The sequence below is a fragment of the Rhinopithecus roxellana genome, chromosome 20 (genome assembly GCF_007565055.1).
Source record: "Rhinopithecus roxellana isolate Shanxi Qingling chromosome 20, ASM756505v1, whole genome shotgun sequence".
Lineage (NCBI taxonomy): Eukaryota > Metazoa > Chordata > Mammalia > Primates > Cercopithecidae > Rhinopithecus > Rhinopithecus roxellana.
The window spans coordinates 10,671,664-10,689,337 of NC_044568.1; the positions used below are offsets into that span (position 1 = coordinate 10,671,664).

Genomic DNA, 17,674 nt, shown 5'->3' on the forward strand with positions numbered 1-17,674 from the left:
ACTAGAGTGGGGTTGGGGTTGCTTCTCCTTCACAATGAATGAAAATTCTCCATTCTCAAGTTATTCATGAGGGCATGGCCTCAGATGGAGCTGCTCTCTCCCCTCCACCCCCTTCCAACTCTGAGTGGCTACAGCACAAGAGCCCAAGCACGCCTGGGGTGGAGGGAGGTGACAGGCAGCATGTCCATGATCTGGAATAGCATGTGTGGGGAAGCAGTGGAAGGAGAGAGGGAGATCCCATGGGCACTTCCCATGCACCAGAGACTCATTCGCAGGCACCAGAGACCCATTCCTAGGCATCAGAGACCCATTCCCAGGAATCAGAGAGACCCATTCCCAGGCACCAGAGACCCATTCCCAGGAATGAGAGAGAGCCATTCCCAGGCAGCAGAGACCTATCTCAGAGGTCCTCACACCCCTGAGATTAAATGAGCCAGGAGGTAGGGTGGAGAGGGGAGTGTCCTATCAGGTCTGAGGAGGTTGTCAACTTCCTGGACTTCTTGCTAAGGACTCCTTTTCCCACCCTTCACGGTAGCTGAGGTCAGGGAATCTGTGGGGACAAGACTTTCTTCTAAATGCTAATCTGCTAACCCTGAGTCTGGGAATGCCTCCAAAACGTCAAGCTGATGTTTTTTGTTGTTGTTGTTGTTTGTTTGTTTTTTGAAACAGAGTTTCACTCTTTCTTCCAGACTGGGGTGCAGTGGCACGATCTTGGCTCACTGAAATCTCTGCCTCCTGGGTTCAAGCAATTCTCCTGCCTCAACCTCCCAAGTAGCTGGGATTACAGGCACGTGCCACCATGCCTGGCTAATTTTTGTATTTTTGGTAGAGACAGGGTTTCACCACCGTCTCGAACTCTTGACGTCAGGTGATTTGCCCACCTCGGCCTCCCAAAGTGCTGGGATTCCAGGCGTGAGCCACTGCGCCCGGCCCTCGGGGGTTACTCTTTATGTAGAAAGACCTCTTCACTGTAATTTCCTCCAAAACAACCCTTGTGCTAGTCCAGAAATCAGACGCTGTGACACTCACAACCACCTAGACATTCCTTCCAGAGCATGCATATTTTTTCCCCACGATATAAGTCCTGGGCCTGGGGCCTTGCAGTGCAGAGACCTCCATTTCACAGGTAGACCATGCTTCTGCCTGTAGGTTTCCCTAATAAATCACCCAATACCAGCAAACTGGATTGTCTGCCTCCTTCTTTGGTTTCTTGACTCCATCAGCATTTGGAGTCACTTTACATGACTCTTTCTCAGAACTGAATCCTTGACCTCCTTTTTGCAGGTCTTGGATCTGCCAGCCATCCCCTTCCGAAATGGACCCTGGTCTCTGTCCCTGGCTAGGGATTCACCTGCACCCATGGCTGAATAGCCCTGGGGCCTTCAGCCCTGCAGCTGCACTGGGGTAGAAGGTAGGCAGGGCTGCCTTGAGCCAGCCTCCCCTCCTCAGCCCTTCCTGGGACAGCTTCCCCCTCTTCCTCCACTCCTTTGGGAAAGGGACCCAGATCCCAGGAAAGAGAAGCTGCCAATCACCTCGGCAGTGCGGGGCCCTTTCTCGTGGCTCTCTATGCTTGTCCCTTGTGGGATGTGGGGGACTTAGCAGGGACAGTGCAGACAACAGTCTCTGTCCTCCTGGAGCATGCCTATGTGGATGTCCAGGAAAGGGAGGGAGGGAGGGAATCTGGCCTAGGATGGGGGACACTCCTCCAGCATCCCAAGTACCCCTCCAAAACTGCCTGCCTCACCACAGCTGAGCTTCCAGGTGGGTGGGCTCCAGTGGCCACATCCACCCCACAGCACCAGCCTGTGTGTGTCTCACCAGGCTTAGAGCCAGGAACCTGGGACCCGGGACTGGGTGAGCTCAGAGACATAACTGTGACTGTAGTGGAGACAGTCTTATGCACAGAGCTAAGCAGGAGCAGGGCCAGCCCAGATGAGACGACACTACCCCCTCCTGTCTAGCATTTAGAGTACCCCTATACTGGCTTGCTTCCTATAGTCGCTCTGGGAGGAATGTCTGCCAGGGACCCTGACCTCTGACCCATGTATGCAAGGGTCTGCCTTGCCTAGCTGAGCCTGTGCACTCTGTTTCTGCCTCCCTTCAGATAGGGAAAGGAGCTTCAAATTAGGGGGTGATGTCATAGCAGGGAGTGGAGGTGGGGTGGCAGGGGCTCAGGGAAGGTCAGGTATTTCATAGAGGAATTCTGGGGGAGAAGAAGGAAAATGGCAGAGTAGGGAACAGGGAGAGGGGAAGGAAAGGGGAAAAGTGGCTTCACTGCATGGAAAAGTCCTTCTCACTCACAGTGGGGTGGGATGGAGACTGTAACCTCAAGTGCTTTTCTGCAGGGGACAGGCAAGTAACACACATGAAATGTACTGAGTCAGGGATACAAGAGGGAGTGTCCCTGTCCCCATGTCCAGGACAGCCACTACTCAACAAATTGCTCCTATAACGATCCAATGTTGCAGCATCTTTTGATATAAATAATAAAGCAGGCCGGGCGTGGTGATTGACGCTTGTAATCCTACCACTTTGGGAAGCTGAGGCGGGTCGGGGAGGGAAGGGCCAGGGCAGGGGATCTTTTTTTTTTTTTTGAGCTGAAGTCCTGCTCTGTCACCCAGGCTGGAGTGCAGTGGCAGGATCTCCACTCACTGCAAGCTTTGCCTCCTGGGTTCACGCCATTCTCCTGCCTCAGCCTCCTGAGTAGCTGGGACTACAGGGGCCCGCCACCACACCCAGCTAATTTTTTCTATTTTTAGTAGAGACAGGATTTCACCGTGTTAGCCAGGATGCTCTTGATCTCCTGACCTCGTGATCTGCCCACCTCGGCCTCCCAAAGTGCTGGGATTACAGGCGCAAGCCACCGCGCCCGGCCAGCAGGGGATCATTTGAGCCCAGGAGTTCAAGACCAGCCTGCAACCTGGCGAGATCCTGTCTCAAATAAAAAAAAAAAAAAAACAAGAAAAACAACAAACCAAACCCCAGAAATCGACTGTGATATGAAATCTCCTTATTTAAACGTTGGCTCTTTAAAAAAATAAAAAGACCAGGTTAGGTGACTCACACCTGTAATCCCAGCATTTTGGGAGGCCACGACTAGAGGAACACTTGAACTCAGGAGTTCAAGATCAGCCTGGGCAATCTTGTGAGACCCCGTCTCTACAAAACATTTTTTAAGAATCAAAAAAATTAGCCAAGTGTGCTGGTGTATGCCTGTAGCCCCAGCTCCTTGGGAGGTTAAGGTGGGAGGATCACTTGAGCCCAGGAGATTGAGGCTACAGTGAGCCACGATTGCACCACTGCACTCCAGCCTGGATGACAGAGTGAGATTCTCTCAAAAATAAAAAATAAACAAATAAACGGGCGTGGTAGCTCATACCTGTAATTCCAGCACTTTGGGAGGCTGAGGCAGGGGGATCACTTGAGCCTAGAAGTTTCAGACCAGCTTGGGCAACACAATGGAACCTCAAAAAGTAAAAATCTTGGCTTGTTTGAAAACACACACACACACACACACACACACACACAGCCAGAACAAATGTGTTTCCCATCTCCGGTTTGGGCACTGGGTCACAAGATTGGACAGTGAAGCTGCTTCGAAACTCAGCACAGGGTACAGTGCATGCAGGACATGGGACAAACTCCTGTTAGATTAAGCCCGTCCCTCTGCTTCTGAGGTCTGGCCTGCCTCCCTGTTCTGGTCAGAACCTGTTGTATGCAATTGGAGAGGAGAGGGATCCCAGGAATACCTGCCGTAATGTGAGAAATTAGCTTACAAGTCTCTGAATCCTCCTTCCATCGTTACTCTACCCATACCTAAGCAGTTACGAATTTTGCAGAGGTCTACAACACTTGACACTTACTCAAGGCGACTCTGAGGAAACTGAGGCTTAAAGGCCACTAGTAAGCAGTGTAAAAAGGACCTGATCATGACAATTATTCATTGAGTGCCTACTATGCATGTGCTGGGCTCAGGCCCTTCACTTAAACCCTGGCTTGTACTCCCTGAAGGGTCCTGGGTGAGGAAGATGTCAAGAACCCTGTACCTCATCACTGACCCTCTGCCAGGGGCATGTGCTGCTCCCAGCCTGAGATGAGTGCTGTTCATTACATGTCATCTCCACGAAGCCTCCTGCATTTGCTCCAGGAAAGGCCCCTTCGCCACCCCGGCGTCATTCACTCTGTGTTGCTGCTGATCCTGAGTGTGTTTCCTTCAAGGGGCAACAGGCTACCCAAGGACTGAGGCTGCTACCTTCATTTCCGTAACCTCAGTGGGGAGCTCTCGTGTGAGCTGCATGATGCTTGCTAACAGAGCTCTAGGCAGGAGGGAGAGGAAAACTGAGGTCTGCCGAGTCATCCCTGGCCCAGCTGCTTCATGCGTGTTCAGTGTTCCCATGGCATCTTTACCACAACCTCCATCCCTGTTTTACAGATGAAGAAACAGGCTCAGAAGAGGAAGACGTTGTCTAAGGTCACACAAGCCTTGACACCATGAGCTAGAAGCTGAGGGCGAGGTCACTTCACATCCCTTCCCTTTAGCTTCTACTCTATGTGGGTAGCGTCCTGGACACAGAAGGCCTGATAAAAGATGGCAAAATTGCCAGGCGTGGTGGCTCATGCCTGTAATCCTAGCACTTTTGGGGGCTGAGGCGGGTGGATCACTTGAGGTCAGGAGTTTGAGACCAGCCTGGCCAACATGGTGAAACCCTCTACTAAAAATACAAACACTGGCTGGCGTTGTGGCGCATGCCTGTAGTCCCAGCTACTCGAGAGGCTGAGGCAGGAGAAATGCTTTAACCCAGGAGGCGGAGGTTGCAGTGAGCTGAGATCGTGCCATTCCAGTCTGGGCAACAGAGTGAGACTCTGTCTCAAAAGGAAAAAAAAAAAAAAAAAAAGGATAGTAAAATTTGGGGACAGCAGACCAGATGCCTGGATTGATGGTAGGACTGTCCCACAGGGGTGGGCATTAGGTCCTTGAAACAGACAACTCCCTCCCCTAGCAGGGAAGGAAAGGGCCTTACAGCTTGGTCTCTGCTCTGAGCACAGGTAGGTGCTTGGGAAGCCTCCCCCTGGCTCCCACATACCGTAAGGACCAGCCCCACAGGGTTGGTGGGTTTTTCTCCCCGTATGCGAACAAGAGATCATAGAAATAAAGACACAAGACAAAGAGATAAAAGACAAGACAGCTGGGCCCAGGTGACCACTACCACCAAGACGCGGAGACCAGTAGTGGTCCCGAATGCCACGGTGCACTGTTACTTACTGGATACAAGACAAGGCGGCAGGGTAAGGAGTGTGAGCCATCTCCGATGATAGGTAAGGTCACGTGGGTCACATGCCCACTGGACAGGGGGCCTTTCCCTGTTCAGCAGCCAAGGCGGGGAGAGAGGGTGGGGGAGAGAGAGAGACAGAGAGAGAAAGACAGCTTACGCCATTATTTCTGCGTATCAGAGAATTTTAGTACTTTCACTAATTTTGCTGCTGCTATCTAGAGGGCAGAGCCAGTTGTACAGGATGGAACATGAAAGCAGACCAGGAGCATGACCACTGAAACACAGCATCACAGGGAGATGGTTAGGCCTCCAGGTAACTGCAGGTGGGCCTAATGTCAGGCCCTCCACAAGAGGTGGTGGAGTCGAGTCCTTTCTAAACTCCCCGGGGAAAGGGAGACTCCCTTTCCCGGTCTGCTAGGTAGCGGGTGCTTTTCCTTGACACTGATGCTACTGCTAGACCACGGTCTGCTTGGCAATGGGCATCCTCCCAGACGCTGGCGTTACCGCTAGACCAAGGAGCCCTCTGGTGGCCCTGTCCGGGCCTGACAGAGGGCTCGCACTCCTGTCTTCTGGTCACTTCTCATCATGTCCCTTCAGCTCCTAGCTCTGTATGCCTGACTTTCCCTAGGTTATGATTGTAGAGCAAGGATTATTATAATATTGGAATAAAGAGTAATTGCTACAACTAATGATTGATATTCACATATAATCACATCTATGATTTATATCTAATATAACTATTCTTATTTTATATATTTTCTTTATTATACTGAACAGCTTGTGCCCTCGGTCTCTTGCCTTGGCACCTGGGTGGCTTGCCGCCCACACATAAAGTTTTACCAGTAGAAATGTATGTTTGGGCAATGCCCAGGCAAAAGGGCCACATTCAGTCCCCAGTGTCCAGGCACAAGTGACTCTTCACCACTTTTCCCTCTCTGGACAGAGTGGCAGGAAAGGAGCCTGGGGAACTTGGAAGGGAAGGGGATAAGGAAGGGGAAAGCGCCTCTTGCCCCTGCCCAGAAATGCAACAAAGCATCCCCTGAACTCAACATACAGGTCTGTTCTGGCGGTCCCACCACCACAGTATCACCCATAAGGATAGTTGTCACGTGCTGAGAGGACGTTTGAAGGGCTCACACACCCAGAGCTCACACAATGGTCCCAAGTTCAAATTCTCTGGCTCGTCTGCCGGGACACAAGCTCCCTCATGGTTCCCTCTGGAGGTTAGGAATGCCCTGCCACGGCACTCCTCACAGGGGCTTGCCCGATTTCTGGTCCCACTCCTCTGGGAAGAGATACCTGTTGTTCTAGGTGTGATTAACCCCATCACTCCCTAGGCCTGTGAAGCGATTGCATCAGCTACTGCCAGATCTGCAGGCAGCTGGGTCCAAAACTCTCTCCTGCCATCCCAAAAGTCTCCCTTCAGCTGGTCGACATTCTGCCTTTGTAACTTCAAAGAACAAACCTAAGCCCTCTTAGCTGGGTGGGCTCTTTGAAGGCAGTGATCACAGACAGCTCTAGGGTTCAGATTCTTCCAGACTGGGACTCTTTAAAAAATTTTTTTATTTTTTTTTTGAGACAGTCTCTGTTGCCCAGGCTGGAGTGCAGGGGTACGATATTCGCTCACTGCAGCCTCCACCTCCAGGGGTTCAAGTGAGTCTCCTGCCTCACCCTCCCGAGTAGCTGGGATTACAGGCGAGAGCCAACACGCCTGGCTTGTTTTTTTTATTTAGTAGAGATAGGGTTTCAATATGTTGGCCAGGCTAGTCTCGAACTCCTGGCCTCCAGTGATCCGCCAGCCTTGGCCTCCCAAAGTGCTGGGATTACAGGTATGAGCCACCATGCCCAGCCCAGACTGGGGTTCCCTGACTCGGCAAAGGGTTGGGCAAAAATACGTGGAGAACCCCCCTCCGCCCCAACCAAATCCCATCATTAGCTCTAAAACCAACAGCCCTAGGGGAGCAGAAGGGGATCTGCTTAGAGACCTGGTTCCTTCCATTTCCTTGAGGTCCGAACCAGAGTCAGAGCTGAAGTTTCAGCTAAAACTGAAGCCAGGGCTATTGGCACAGGCTGCCGCCCTGGTGCGTCTGCTGGTGCTGGCCCAGGTTGGAGCTTCTGGCTAAGGCCTTGCCACACTGCAGGCAGATGCAGGGCTTCTCGCCGCTGTGGGCTGCCTAGTGGACGAGCCAGGTGGGAGCTCTGGCCGAAGCTCTAGCCACACTCACCACCAAGCATCAGGTTTCCGGACTTCGTGACTGTGCTGGTGCCGCAGCAGATTCCAACTGTGCACAGAACCCTTACTACAAACAAGGCATTTAGAGGCCTTCTCACCCATGCAGACCGCAGGTGCTGCAACAGGTTGGAGCTAAGCCTGAGGCTCTTTCCGCAGTCCCCTCAGCGGTAAGGCTTTTAGCGGTGTGTAAACGCTGGTGCTGGATCAGGTTTGAGGTGACGCTGAAAGTCTTACCACACAAGGCACAGGTGTAGGGCTGAAGCGATGGTCACACTCGGGGCAGGAGTATGGCTTTTCACCTGTGTGTACCCAGTGGTGCTTAACCACATCAGAGCCACATCGGAAGCTTCTGCCATACCCCGGACAACGGTAAGGCTTGTCACCAGCGTGGCTGCCTTGGTGGTGAATGAAGCCGGGGAGGTAGGCTGTGGTCAGCCCACACTTCCGGCACTCGCAGGTTTTGGGGCTTGTAGACGGTTGCTCTTGGCAAAGGCTTCTTCCTCCCCAGGGCCAGAGCCTGACCATTTTCCAGACGGGCAGCTGCTCCTGCCACACCAGGAAGGGCTGCTCAGGCGGAGCCACCTGCAATCCAGGGTGACCTGGGAGCTCTCCGGGATGCTAACGTTCCGCTCCCCCGCCGCCCCGCCCCGTCTGGATTCTCCCTTGTCTGTTCTGGCACAGCCGACTGCACTGCGGGTGAAGAACTCCCTCTTTCCTAGACGCCAGCTCCTGAGCTCACGGCCACGTCCAGAGCGCAGGATACTCGGGACACCGGGGTCCAGCTCCGGAAACGGAAAATTCCACAAGCCCGTCACCCTAGGAAGAGGCAGCGAACGTTCTCGGTAGGTTTAACCCTCTTCTTCCTCTGACCGAGCGACGCGTCTGCGGCGCGGTCAGGACCTCTCACTTTCGGCCCGGCTCGGGGTTCTCGGAGTCGGTCCCGGGGCCGGGCCGCACCACCGCTGGGGGGCAGCGAAGCGAGCCTAGAGGAGGAAAGGCGGTCCCCGCCGAGTGCACGCCGGGGGCGGAGCACGGCACGAAGGCTCCGTGGTCGGACGTCTGGGCTGTCCGGAGGTCCCGGCCCACCTGGAGGGCCTTGGAAGAGTTTCCCGCGCGTCCCGAGGTAGGCGTGCGAAGCTCGGCGCGGACCACACCTCCCGCATGCACCACCCGCGCGTCCTAGGATGCGCAGCAATAAGGGTACCGCCGCGCCTTCTTTGCAAGGACAGACTTCCGGGGTCGAGAACTACAACTTCCGACTTGCATCGCTGCGAGGGCGCTATTTAAACAGCGTCAGTGAGGCGGTGCCCGGCGACTCCCCTGTCTTCCAGTTCCGCTCCCTGGGATCAGCGGCGAGAAGCGGGGCGGAGTCTGAGGCCCGAGCCAAGATGGCGGCTGCGAAGCCAACCCTCACGGACTCGCTCTCGTTTTGCCTCGCGCAGCTCGCGGCGGCGGCCGGGGAGGGTCTGGGTGGGGAAAAGGACCCAGCTACCAACGAGACACCCCTGGGCCGCGCGCTCCTAGCCCTCCGCACGCGCCACATCAAGGCAGCGGGGGGAATCGAGCGCTTCCGGGCACGCGGCGGGCTCCGCCCCCTACTCGCGCTGCTACGGCGAGCGGCTGCAGCGGGTTCCGCCCCGTCCCAGGCAAGCCCCGGCTCCGCCCCCTCGGCCGCGTCAGCAGCTTCTAGCCCCGCCCCCGTATCGGGCCCCGCCCCCTCCACTGTGTCGTCGTCTACGCCTTCACCACCAGTGCGCCTGCGCAAGACGCTGGACTTGGCGCTTAGCATCCTAGCCGATTGCTGTACGGAAGGGGCGTGCCGGGCCGAAGTGCGCAGACTCGGAGGCATACTCCCTTTGGGTAAGTGCTCCGCCTCCGTTTCCTAGAAAGATTGGGTTTGCAATTCGCTTGCTGTCTGGGCCGGGAGTTTGGAGTTCTTTGTGTCATATCCCGGAATAACGTGCTTTGTGATGGCGCACCGCTCCTGTTTCTCAAGCTGTTGTGCCCCGTGACGTCACTGCTTTCTCTTTAGATGAGAGAGAGCCCTCCCAGACCAGATCATTATAGCCATTATCTAGGAATTGGTTGTTGAGGACTTCTTTCGAGGCTAGACCAGCGGAGGCCAAAGGGTTATTTGGTGACTTTTCCAGATGATTCTTATTTTCCAGTTATGATGTTCATAGCAGATATTCAGTGCCCACTATGTGTCCGGCCCTGTGCAAGGTTCTGAAGTCCCACTGATGAGCTGGAAGGTGTAGTGGTTCAGAAAGGGAGTTCTGCAAAAGTCACCTAACCCCTCTGAGGCTAGGATTCCTTGTAAAATGGGACAGTGATAGCTACCTCAGAAAATCAGAGTGGGGAGAAAACGAAGTACAAATATAGCACGAATATACAAATATTCTAAGCATGGGGACTTCAAGTTACTAACAACTAGCATAAGCTGGGTGCAGTGGTACACGCCTGTAGTTCCAGCTACTTGATAGGCTGAGGTGGAAGGATCACTTGAGCCTGGGAAGTAGAAGCTGCAGTGAACAATGACTGTGTCTGTGAATAGCCACTGCATTCCAGCCTGGGCAACATAACAAGACCTCATATCTTAGAAAACTGAACAAACCAGTAGTCACTTAGGAAGCAGGGAAAAAAAAATAAAAATAAAACCAGCACAGTAAGAACAAATCCTAGCAAAACATAAGCTTTTCTGTTTACCAGCTAAATTGGTGCCTCCTAGTGGCAGTGTGTGAAAGCAGTTTACATGTCACTACCTGCCTTCCACAAAATTATGCTAGTTTTGATGACATCTTAACTTTTTGGATAAAGCGAAGCATTAATATATTTAAAATTTACATAAAATGCGTCTGGACCGTATATGTTTGACAAGAGCCTTGGTTATTAAATAACCCCCATCACTCAGCTACTATGTTTCATTTTAAATGTCTTCTGAATCTATCTGCTGCTCTCTCTCCCTACTTCCGTTGTGTGCCCAGAGACTGGTACCTCTGTGCTGTGTGATGCTGGTAGCTGGGTTGGTTCAAGCTATTGTCTTTTCATGCTTGGGCTATTATGATAGCCTTTTGACTCCTCCCTTCCTATTCTTTCCCCCATAATGCATTCTCCCTATGGATGCCAGATTGTATCATGTCACTCCCCTTCATAAAAACCTTGTGTGGCCCCCAGTGCCTTCACATTCAAGTCCTGATCCCTTGGCCTGACCTTTGAAGCCTTTCACAGACACTGCATCTTACCTCTGGGCCTTTGGAAAGGCTACTTCCAAACCCGCAATGCCTTCTCACTCTCCCATCCACCGTGCTTCTGGCAAATACCTTCCTGTGAACCCCTCCAGACCTAGCTGGAGTGTTAGCCTCTTCCTTTTATTTATTAATTTTTTTTGAGATGGAGTCTTGCTCTGTCATCTGGGCTGGAGTGCAGTGACACGATCTCAGCTTACTGCGACCTCTGCCTCCTGGGTTCAAGCAATTCTCCTGCTCCAGCCTCCCAGGTAGCTGGGATTACAGGTGCACACCACCACACCTAGATAATTTTTGTATTTTTAGTAGAGATGGGATTTGGCCCCGTTGGCCAGGCTGTTCTCGAATTCCTGACCTCAAGTGACCCACCCACCTTGGGCCCCTAAAGTGCTGGGATTATAGGCTTGAGCCACTGTGCCCTGCCCAGCATTAGCCTCTTCCAAAAGCCTTCCCAGCCCTCTCAGGCCACATTATCGAGGTGACTGATGAGAGAGACAGTAAGGGGTAGAACCCTCACAAGCCCAAACTCTCCTTGCAGTGACCATTCTTCAGTGCATGAAGACAGACAGCATCCAGAACCGAACGGCCCGTGCCCTGGGGAACTTAGCCATGGAACCTGAGAGTTGTGGGGACATCCACTGTGCTGGTGAGAGGCTGTGAGGGTGGGGTCTGCTAGGACTCGGAGCAGAAGAAAGACTTGAGTGTCTGCCCTTTTTCACCCTCTGTGCTCCCCTTTCCTGCCCTCAGGTGCTGTTCCGCTGCTTGTGGAGAGCCTGACAGCCTGCCAGGACTCGCAGTGCCTGCAGAGCGTGGTGCGTGCCCTCCGCAACCTGGCAGACTCACCCCAGCACCGCCTGGCCCTGGCACAGCAGGGAGCAGTGCGCCCGCTGGCCGAGCTCCTAGCCACTGCCCCAGATGCTGCACTGACCTCAGCCCTTGTCCGTGCCCTCCTGGAACTCAGCCGAGGCTGCTCCCGGGCCTGTGCTGAGCAGCTAAGTCTGGGTGGGGGACTGGGACCACTCGTCAGCCTGGCATCCCACCCCAAGCGGGTAGTACGCGAGGGAACCATTCTGATCCTCGCCAACCTGTGTGCCCAGGGCCTGATTCGGCCTGCACTGGGCAATGCTGGTGGGGTGGAGGTGCTGGTAGATGAGCTTCGGCAGCGCCGGGGTCCTAATGGAGCTAGTCCAGCCTCCCAGCAGCCCCTGGTGCGGGCTGTGTGCCTCCTGTGTCGTGAGGCCATCAACCGGGCCCGGCTGCGGGATGCTGGTGGCTTGGATCTACTGATAGGCCTGCTGCGGGACCCTCGTGCCAGTGCATGGCACCCTCGTATTGTGGCTGCCCTTGTGGGCTTTCTCTATGACACTGGGGCCCTGGGCCGGCTCCAAGCTCTGGGACTTGTGCCTCTCCTGGCTGGGCAGCTGTGTGGTGAGGCTGGCGAGGAGGAAGAAGAGGGAAGAGAAGCTGCTTCCTGGGACTTCCCTGAGGAGAGGACCCCTGAGCGGGCACAGGGTGGAAGCTTCCGGAGCCTCAGGTGAGTCTCTGCATCAGGGCTTGGGAGGGTGAGCAGTGTGGTGGTGTGGGGTTTGTGTCTGTCTTGGTCCTCTTCACTACCTCCACCCCCATTCTGTCTGAATAAGACTTTTATTACCCAGACTCCTGATTCCCACACAGCCACCTGCCAGTTCCTATTTAACACACTCTACTCCCCTGGGTCTACCTTTTTTTTTTTTTTGAGACAGGGTCTCACTGTTATCCAGGCTGGAATGCAGTGGTGCCATCTCCACTCACTGCAACCTCTGCCTCCTGGGTTCAAGCAGTTCTCCTGCTTCAGCCTCACGAATAGCTGGGATTACAGGTGCCGGCCACCATGCCCAGCTAATTTTTGTATTTTTAATAGAGACAGGGTTTCACCGTGTTGGTCAGGCTGGTCTCAAACTCCTGACCTCAGGTGATCCACCCGCCTTGGCCTCCCAAAGTGCTGGGATTACGGGTGTGATCCTCTGCACTGGGTGGATCTACCTTTTAACCTTGGTCCCACCCCAGCACCTTTGAACTCTGGGCCCCAGACTGGTGGACTCTAGAGTCCAAGTTCTTACTCTGTTACTGTCACTCATGAATTGAAGCGTCACAGGAAAGCTGAGGAACTCTTTTTATTTTTTTTAAACATTACAGTTGGCGATCTTGCTTTGTTGTCCAGACTGGTCTTGAACTCTTGGCTTCCAGTGACCCTCCCAGCTCAGCCTCCCAAAGTGTAGGGATTACAGGTGTGAGCCACCATGCCCAGCCCCCAGCGCTTCCTATTTCCCTTTTATTTTCTCCATGACCCCTGTACTCTACACTGGCCCCACACTAACATAACTTATAGTACTCTTACTTCTTATCTGCTTCTTCTCACTGGAACATAAACTCCAGGAGGACAGGCACTTTGTTCAGTGCTTCTACCCAGCATCTAAAGAACAGCTTGGCACATGACAGGCATCAGTAATTGCTGAAATGAGGTTTTAGTCCTATCCCCTCTCACTTCCATTTATCCCCTTTCTCCACCCTCCTCCTCTCCCCTGGCTTTTCCTCCCTCCAAGACAGCTTTTAGCTCATGCAGTGGCTCACGCCTGTGATCCCAGCGCCTTGGGAGGCCAAGGCAGGAGGATCGCTTGAGCACAGGAGTTCGAGACCAGCCTGGGCAACATAGCAAGACCCATCTCTATAAAACATTTAAAAAATTAGCTGAGTGTGGGGGCACACACCTGTAGTGCCAGCTACTTGGGAGGCTGAGGTGGGAGGATCGCTTGAGCTCAAGAATTCAAGGCTGCAGTGAGCCAGGATCCCACAACTGCATTCCAGCCTGGGCTACAGAGGGAGACCACGTTTCTTTAAAAAAAAAAAAAAAAAAAAAAAGACCCCTTAGGCCTCTTGGACTCTGCCCCTTCACCTTGGCTCTGGGTTCAGTCTCCTTTCTTTCTTCCCTCCACAGGTCGTGGCTGATCTCCGAGGGCTATGCCGCGGGCCCTGATGACATCTCCCCCGACTGGTCTCCTGAGCAGTGTCCTCCACCGGAGCCTATGGAGCCGGCCAGTCCCATCCTCACCCCGACCTCGCTGCGGGCACCGCGCACCCAGCGCACTCCAGGCCGCAGCCCCGCCGCCGCCAACGAGGAGCCTTGGGGACGCGAAGGGCCAGCCCTGCTGCTGCTTTCACGCTTTTCCCAGGCCCCTGACCCAAGCGGGGCACTTGTGACCGGCCCAGCCCTGTACGGCCTGCTGACCTATGTGACCGGTGCACCGGGCCCGCCCAGCCCACGTGCACTGCGCATCCTATCACGCCTCACCTGCAATCCTGCCTGTCTCGAGGCCTTTGTGCGCAGCTACGGCGCAGCGCTGCTGCGGGCGTGGCTGGTGCTGGGGGTGGCGCCCGACGATTGGCCGGCACCACGTGCCCGGCCCACTCTCCACAGCCGCCACCGAGAGCTGGGTAAGTTCCCACACCCACCCGTCTCCTTGCCCCTGTGCGAGTCCCCATCCTTACCCATGGCTTCCAAGGGCTCAGAACCTCACCTTCCCACTCACTCGTCCTCCCCAGCCCGTCCTTTCAGACAACCCGTCACCAGAGTGGGGCGGGGAGCACGACGTTCTGGTCCCTTCATGGGCCTACAGGCAGAGTTCTGCTGTGTCCTCTGCCCAAGCCCTGGGACCTAGATACCCTAACTCCAGATGCAGCCCCACGCCCAGGATCCGGGCCGGTCTGTGCTGCTTTCTGGGCTCTGCCATTGGTTCAGCGCTGTCCTGACTGCTCCCCACCGGCACCCTGACCTGTGAACCCCGGCCTCACCACCACCCCCAGCACTGCCAGGGACTGCCCTGTCTGCTGTGCCCTGACCACAGGCTGCTTCAGGGGACCAGATTTACACCCTGACCGTCCCACCTTCTGTTGTTGTCCTGGACCTCAGGTTCCCGGTGTCCTAAGCCCAGCACTGCCTCTTCAGTGCCCTGACTTCTCACCCAGAGGTTTTACCCTCCTTCATTTCATCGGCCCAGAGTCCTGTCTCAGACCCCAGCTCCCAGCCTGAAAAGCTTTCCACTTGCAGGGGAGAGGCTACTGCAGAACCTGACGGTTCAGGCTGAGTCGCCCTTCGGGGTCGGGGCCCTCACGCACCTCTTACTCTCAGGGAGCCCTGAGGACCGCGTGGCCTGCGCGCTGACCCTGCCCTTCATCTGCCGGTGAGTGGGAAGTGGGTGCCTTGCGGGGCTGGGGAGGAGTGCTGTGTTTCCCAGGCCCGTTTCTCACCTTCTGAAAGGCCCTCTCTTCCCTGTAGGAAGCCCTCTCTGTGGCGCCGGCTGCTCCTGGAGCAGGGTGGCCTCCGGCTCCTCCTTGCGGCGCTGACCCGGCCGGCCCCACACCCGCTCTTCCTCTTCTTTGCCGCGGACTCCCTTTCCTGCCTCCAAGACCTGGTGTCTCCCACCGTGAGCCCAGCCATCCCACAGGCAGTCCCCATGGACCTAGACTCACCCTCCCCTTGCCTCTATGAACCTCTGCTGGGCCCAGCCCCTGTCCCAGCTCCCGACCTGCACTTCCTGCTGGACTCAGGCCTCCAGCTCCCTGCCCAGCGAGCGGCCTCAGCCACCGCCTCCCCTTTCTTCCGGGCCCTGCTGTCAGGCAGCTTTGCAGAAGCCCAGATGGACCTGGTGCCCCTGCGAGGCCTGTCACCTGGCGCAGCCTGGCCTATCCTGCATCATTTGCATGGTTGTCGGGGCTGTGGGGCTGCCCTGGGGCCTGTGCCCCCTCCAGGCCAGCCCCTGCTGGGCTCAGAGGCCGAGGAGGCACTGGAGGCTGCTGGCCGTTTCCTACTGCCTGGGCTGGAGGAGGAGCTGGAAGAGGCCGTGGGCCGCATCCACCTAGGACCCCAGGGTGGCCCAGAGTCAGTGGGTGAGGTGTTCCGCCTGGGCCGGCCCCGGCTGGCTGCCCACTGTGCCCGCTGGACACTGGGGCCAGAGCAGTGCCCGAGGAAGCGGGGTCTGGCCCTGGTGGGGCTTGTGGAGGCAGCAGGTGAAGAGGCAGGGCCCCTGACAGAGGCTTTACTGGCTGTGGTGATGGGGATTGAGTTGGGGGCAAGGGTCCCTGCCTAGACTGTTGACGTCCCCTGGGAAGGGGACCCAAGGATGAATTGGCTCTGAAGGAGCCTCCCTGAGACTGGCAAGGGAGGAGGCTGAGCAGAAGGAGTCGTCATGGAACAGCGGTGAGAACATGGAGCCAGACCCCAGGATGACGATCTGAAGACCTGGGAGTGAGAAGCCAAGGCCAGGGTCTGGGCGTGGGGCCCAGAGAAGCAGAACAGCCCAGGGCCCCAGGTGCCTGGCCTGGCCCAGACCTCTGGAGTTGAGATTAAACACTTTGGAGTTGGATACCTGTGTTGTGTGGTGTGTCTGCTTCTGTTTCTTCGCCCACCAAGCAGGGTCTTGTTCAGGTCTTTGTGTTTGGACACAGACCACCCTTGCATGTGACAGTTTAATAAGTATTGGGACAGGATTGAGTTCCCAGGCTGCTGCTTAGGATGTGGTTTTGGGCCCCAGGGGAAGCCTGCTTCCTGCTGTCAGGGCCTCAGTGCTCTGACATAGCAACCCAACTGGACACGCAGACCTTGCTCGGGGCTGAAAGGGTTGTGCTGAGGGAATGCTGTTAGTCTGATGATGTGTTGAAGGCCTTTGCATTACTGACTGTTGCCCATCTTGGGCCCCCATTCTCTGGCTCCCTTTTCATCTCCTGGGCCATGTGCCCTACTGCTGTCTGTCTGAAGGAAGACCTGCTGTGGAGGGAATCTCATGCCCAGAGACAGACAAAGACCTGTGCTGGCATTGAGGAGAGGGAAGGGCTCACATTGCTTTGGTCTCCAAGGCAGGGTCTCCATCACCTGGCTTCCAGATCTTTTTTTTTTTTTTTTTTTAAACTATTATTTTGCTTTAGATTCAGGGACACGTGCATGTTTGTTACACGGGTGTATTGTGTACTGGGGGGGATTGGGTTTCTAGTGAACCCATTACCCAAAGAGTGAACACTGTACCTAATAGGTAATTTTCCAGCCCTCGCCCCACACCCACCCGCCCCCTTTTTGGAGTCTCCAGTGTCTCTTTCCATCTTCATGCCCCTGTGTACCCATTGCTTAGCTCCCACTTATAACGGAGAACATGCAGTATTTGGTTTTCTGTGTCTGAGTTAGTTTACTTAGGATAATGGCCTCCAGCTCCATCCATTTTGCTGCAAAGGACATTATTTAATTTTTTAAGGCTGTGTACTATTCCATGGTGTATATGTACCACATTTTCATTTTTTTTTTAAAGAGACAGGGTCTTGCTGTGTTGCCCAGTTGGTCTCAAAATCCTAGGTTCAAGCAGTCCTCCTGCCTCAGCCTCCCAAAGTGCTGGGATTTATAGGCACGAGCCACTGTGCCAGCCAACAATTTCTTCAGTCAATTATTGATGGATACTTAGGTTGGGTCCATGACTTTGCTATTGTGAATAGTGCTGCAATGAACACAACGAGTCCAGCTGTCCTTTACATGATTTCTTTTCCTGTGGGTAGATACTCGGTAGTGGGATTTCTGGGTCAAATGATAGTTAGAGTTGTAGGTCTTTGAGAAATCTCCATACTGTTTTCCGTAGAGGTCGAGCTAATTTACATTCACACCAACAGTGTATAAGTATTCCCCTTTCTCCACATTCATGCCAACATCTGTTGCTTTTTTACTTTTTAATAATTGGCTTGCAGATTTTTGACTCCTCAGTGGCAGGCTGATTTTGGGGAGAGCTGCACTGGGCCTGCCAAGGTCTGCTTCTGGGCAGCTGAGGTTGACACTTGCTGTCTCTGAGCCTCTGTGAGTGTTGGTCCAGGTCTCTGGTTTTCAGGCTATGCATTAGAACCAAGCAGAGAGC

At 54.7% G+C, this 17,674-nt stretch overlaps 1 protein-coding gene across 5 annotated transcripts; it reads left to right on the plus strand.

Moving 5' to 3' along the window:
• Nucleotides 1-7,409: 7,409 nt before the first annotated feature.
• On the plus strand, nt 7,410-16,152 carry ARMC5 (armadillo repeat containing 5). Of its 5 annotated transcripts, XM_010362276.2 has the most exons (8): nt 7,410-7,875; nt 8,226-8,348; nt 8,838-9,366; nt 11,290-11,397; nt 11,499-12,285; nt 13,726-14,222; nt 14,836-14,968; nt 15,064-16,152. In XM_010362276.2, the coding sequence occupies exons 1-8, from the start codon at nt 7,771-7,773 to the stop codon at nt 15,872-15,874; spliced, it is 3,093 nt and encodes a 1,030-aa protein (XP_010360578.1). In that variant the 5' UTR covers nt 7,410-7,770; the 3' UTR covers nt 15,875-16,152. The 5 variants fall into 5 exon arrangements, with proteins under 5 accessions (XP_010360578.1, XP_030781147.1, XP_030781148.1 ...); XM_030925287.1 differs by having other exon boundaries at nt 7,410-9,366; nt 15,046-16,152; XM_030925288.1 differs by having other exon boundaries at nt 7,410-9,366.
• The last annotated feature ends 1,522 nt before the right edge of the window (nt 16,153-17,674 follow it).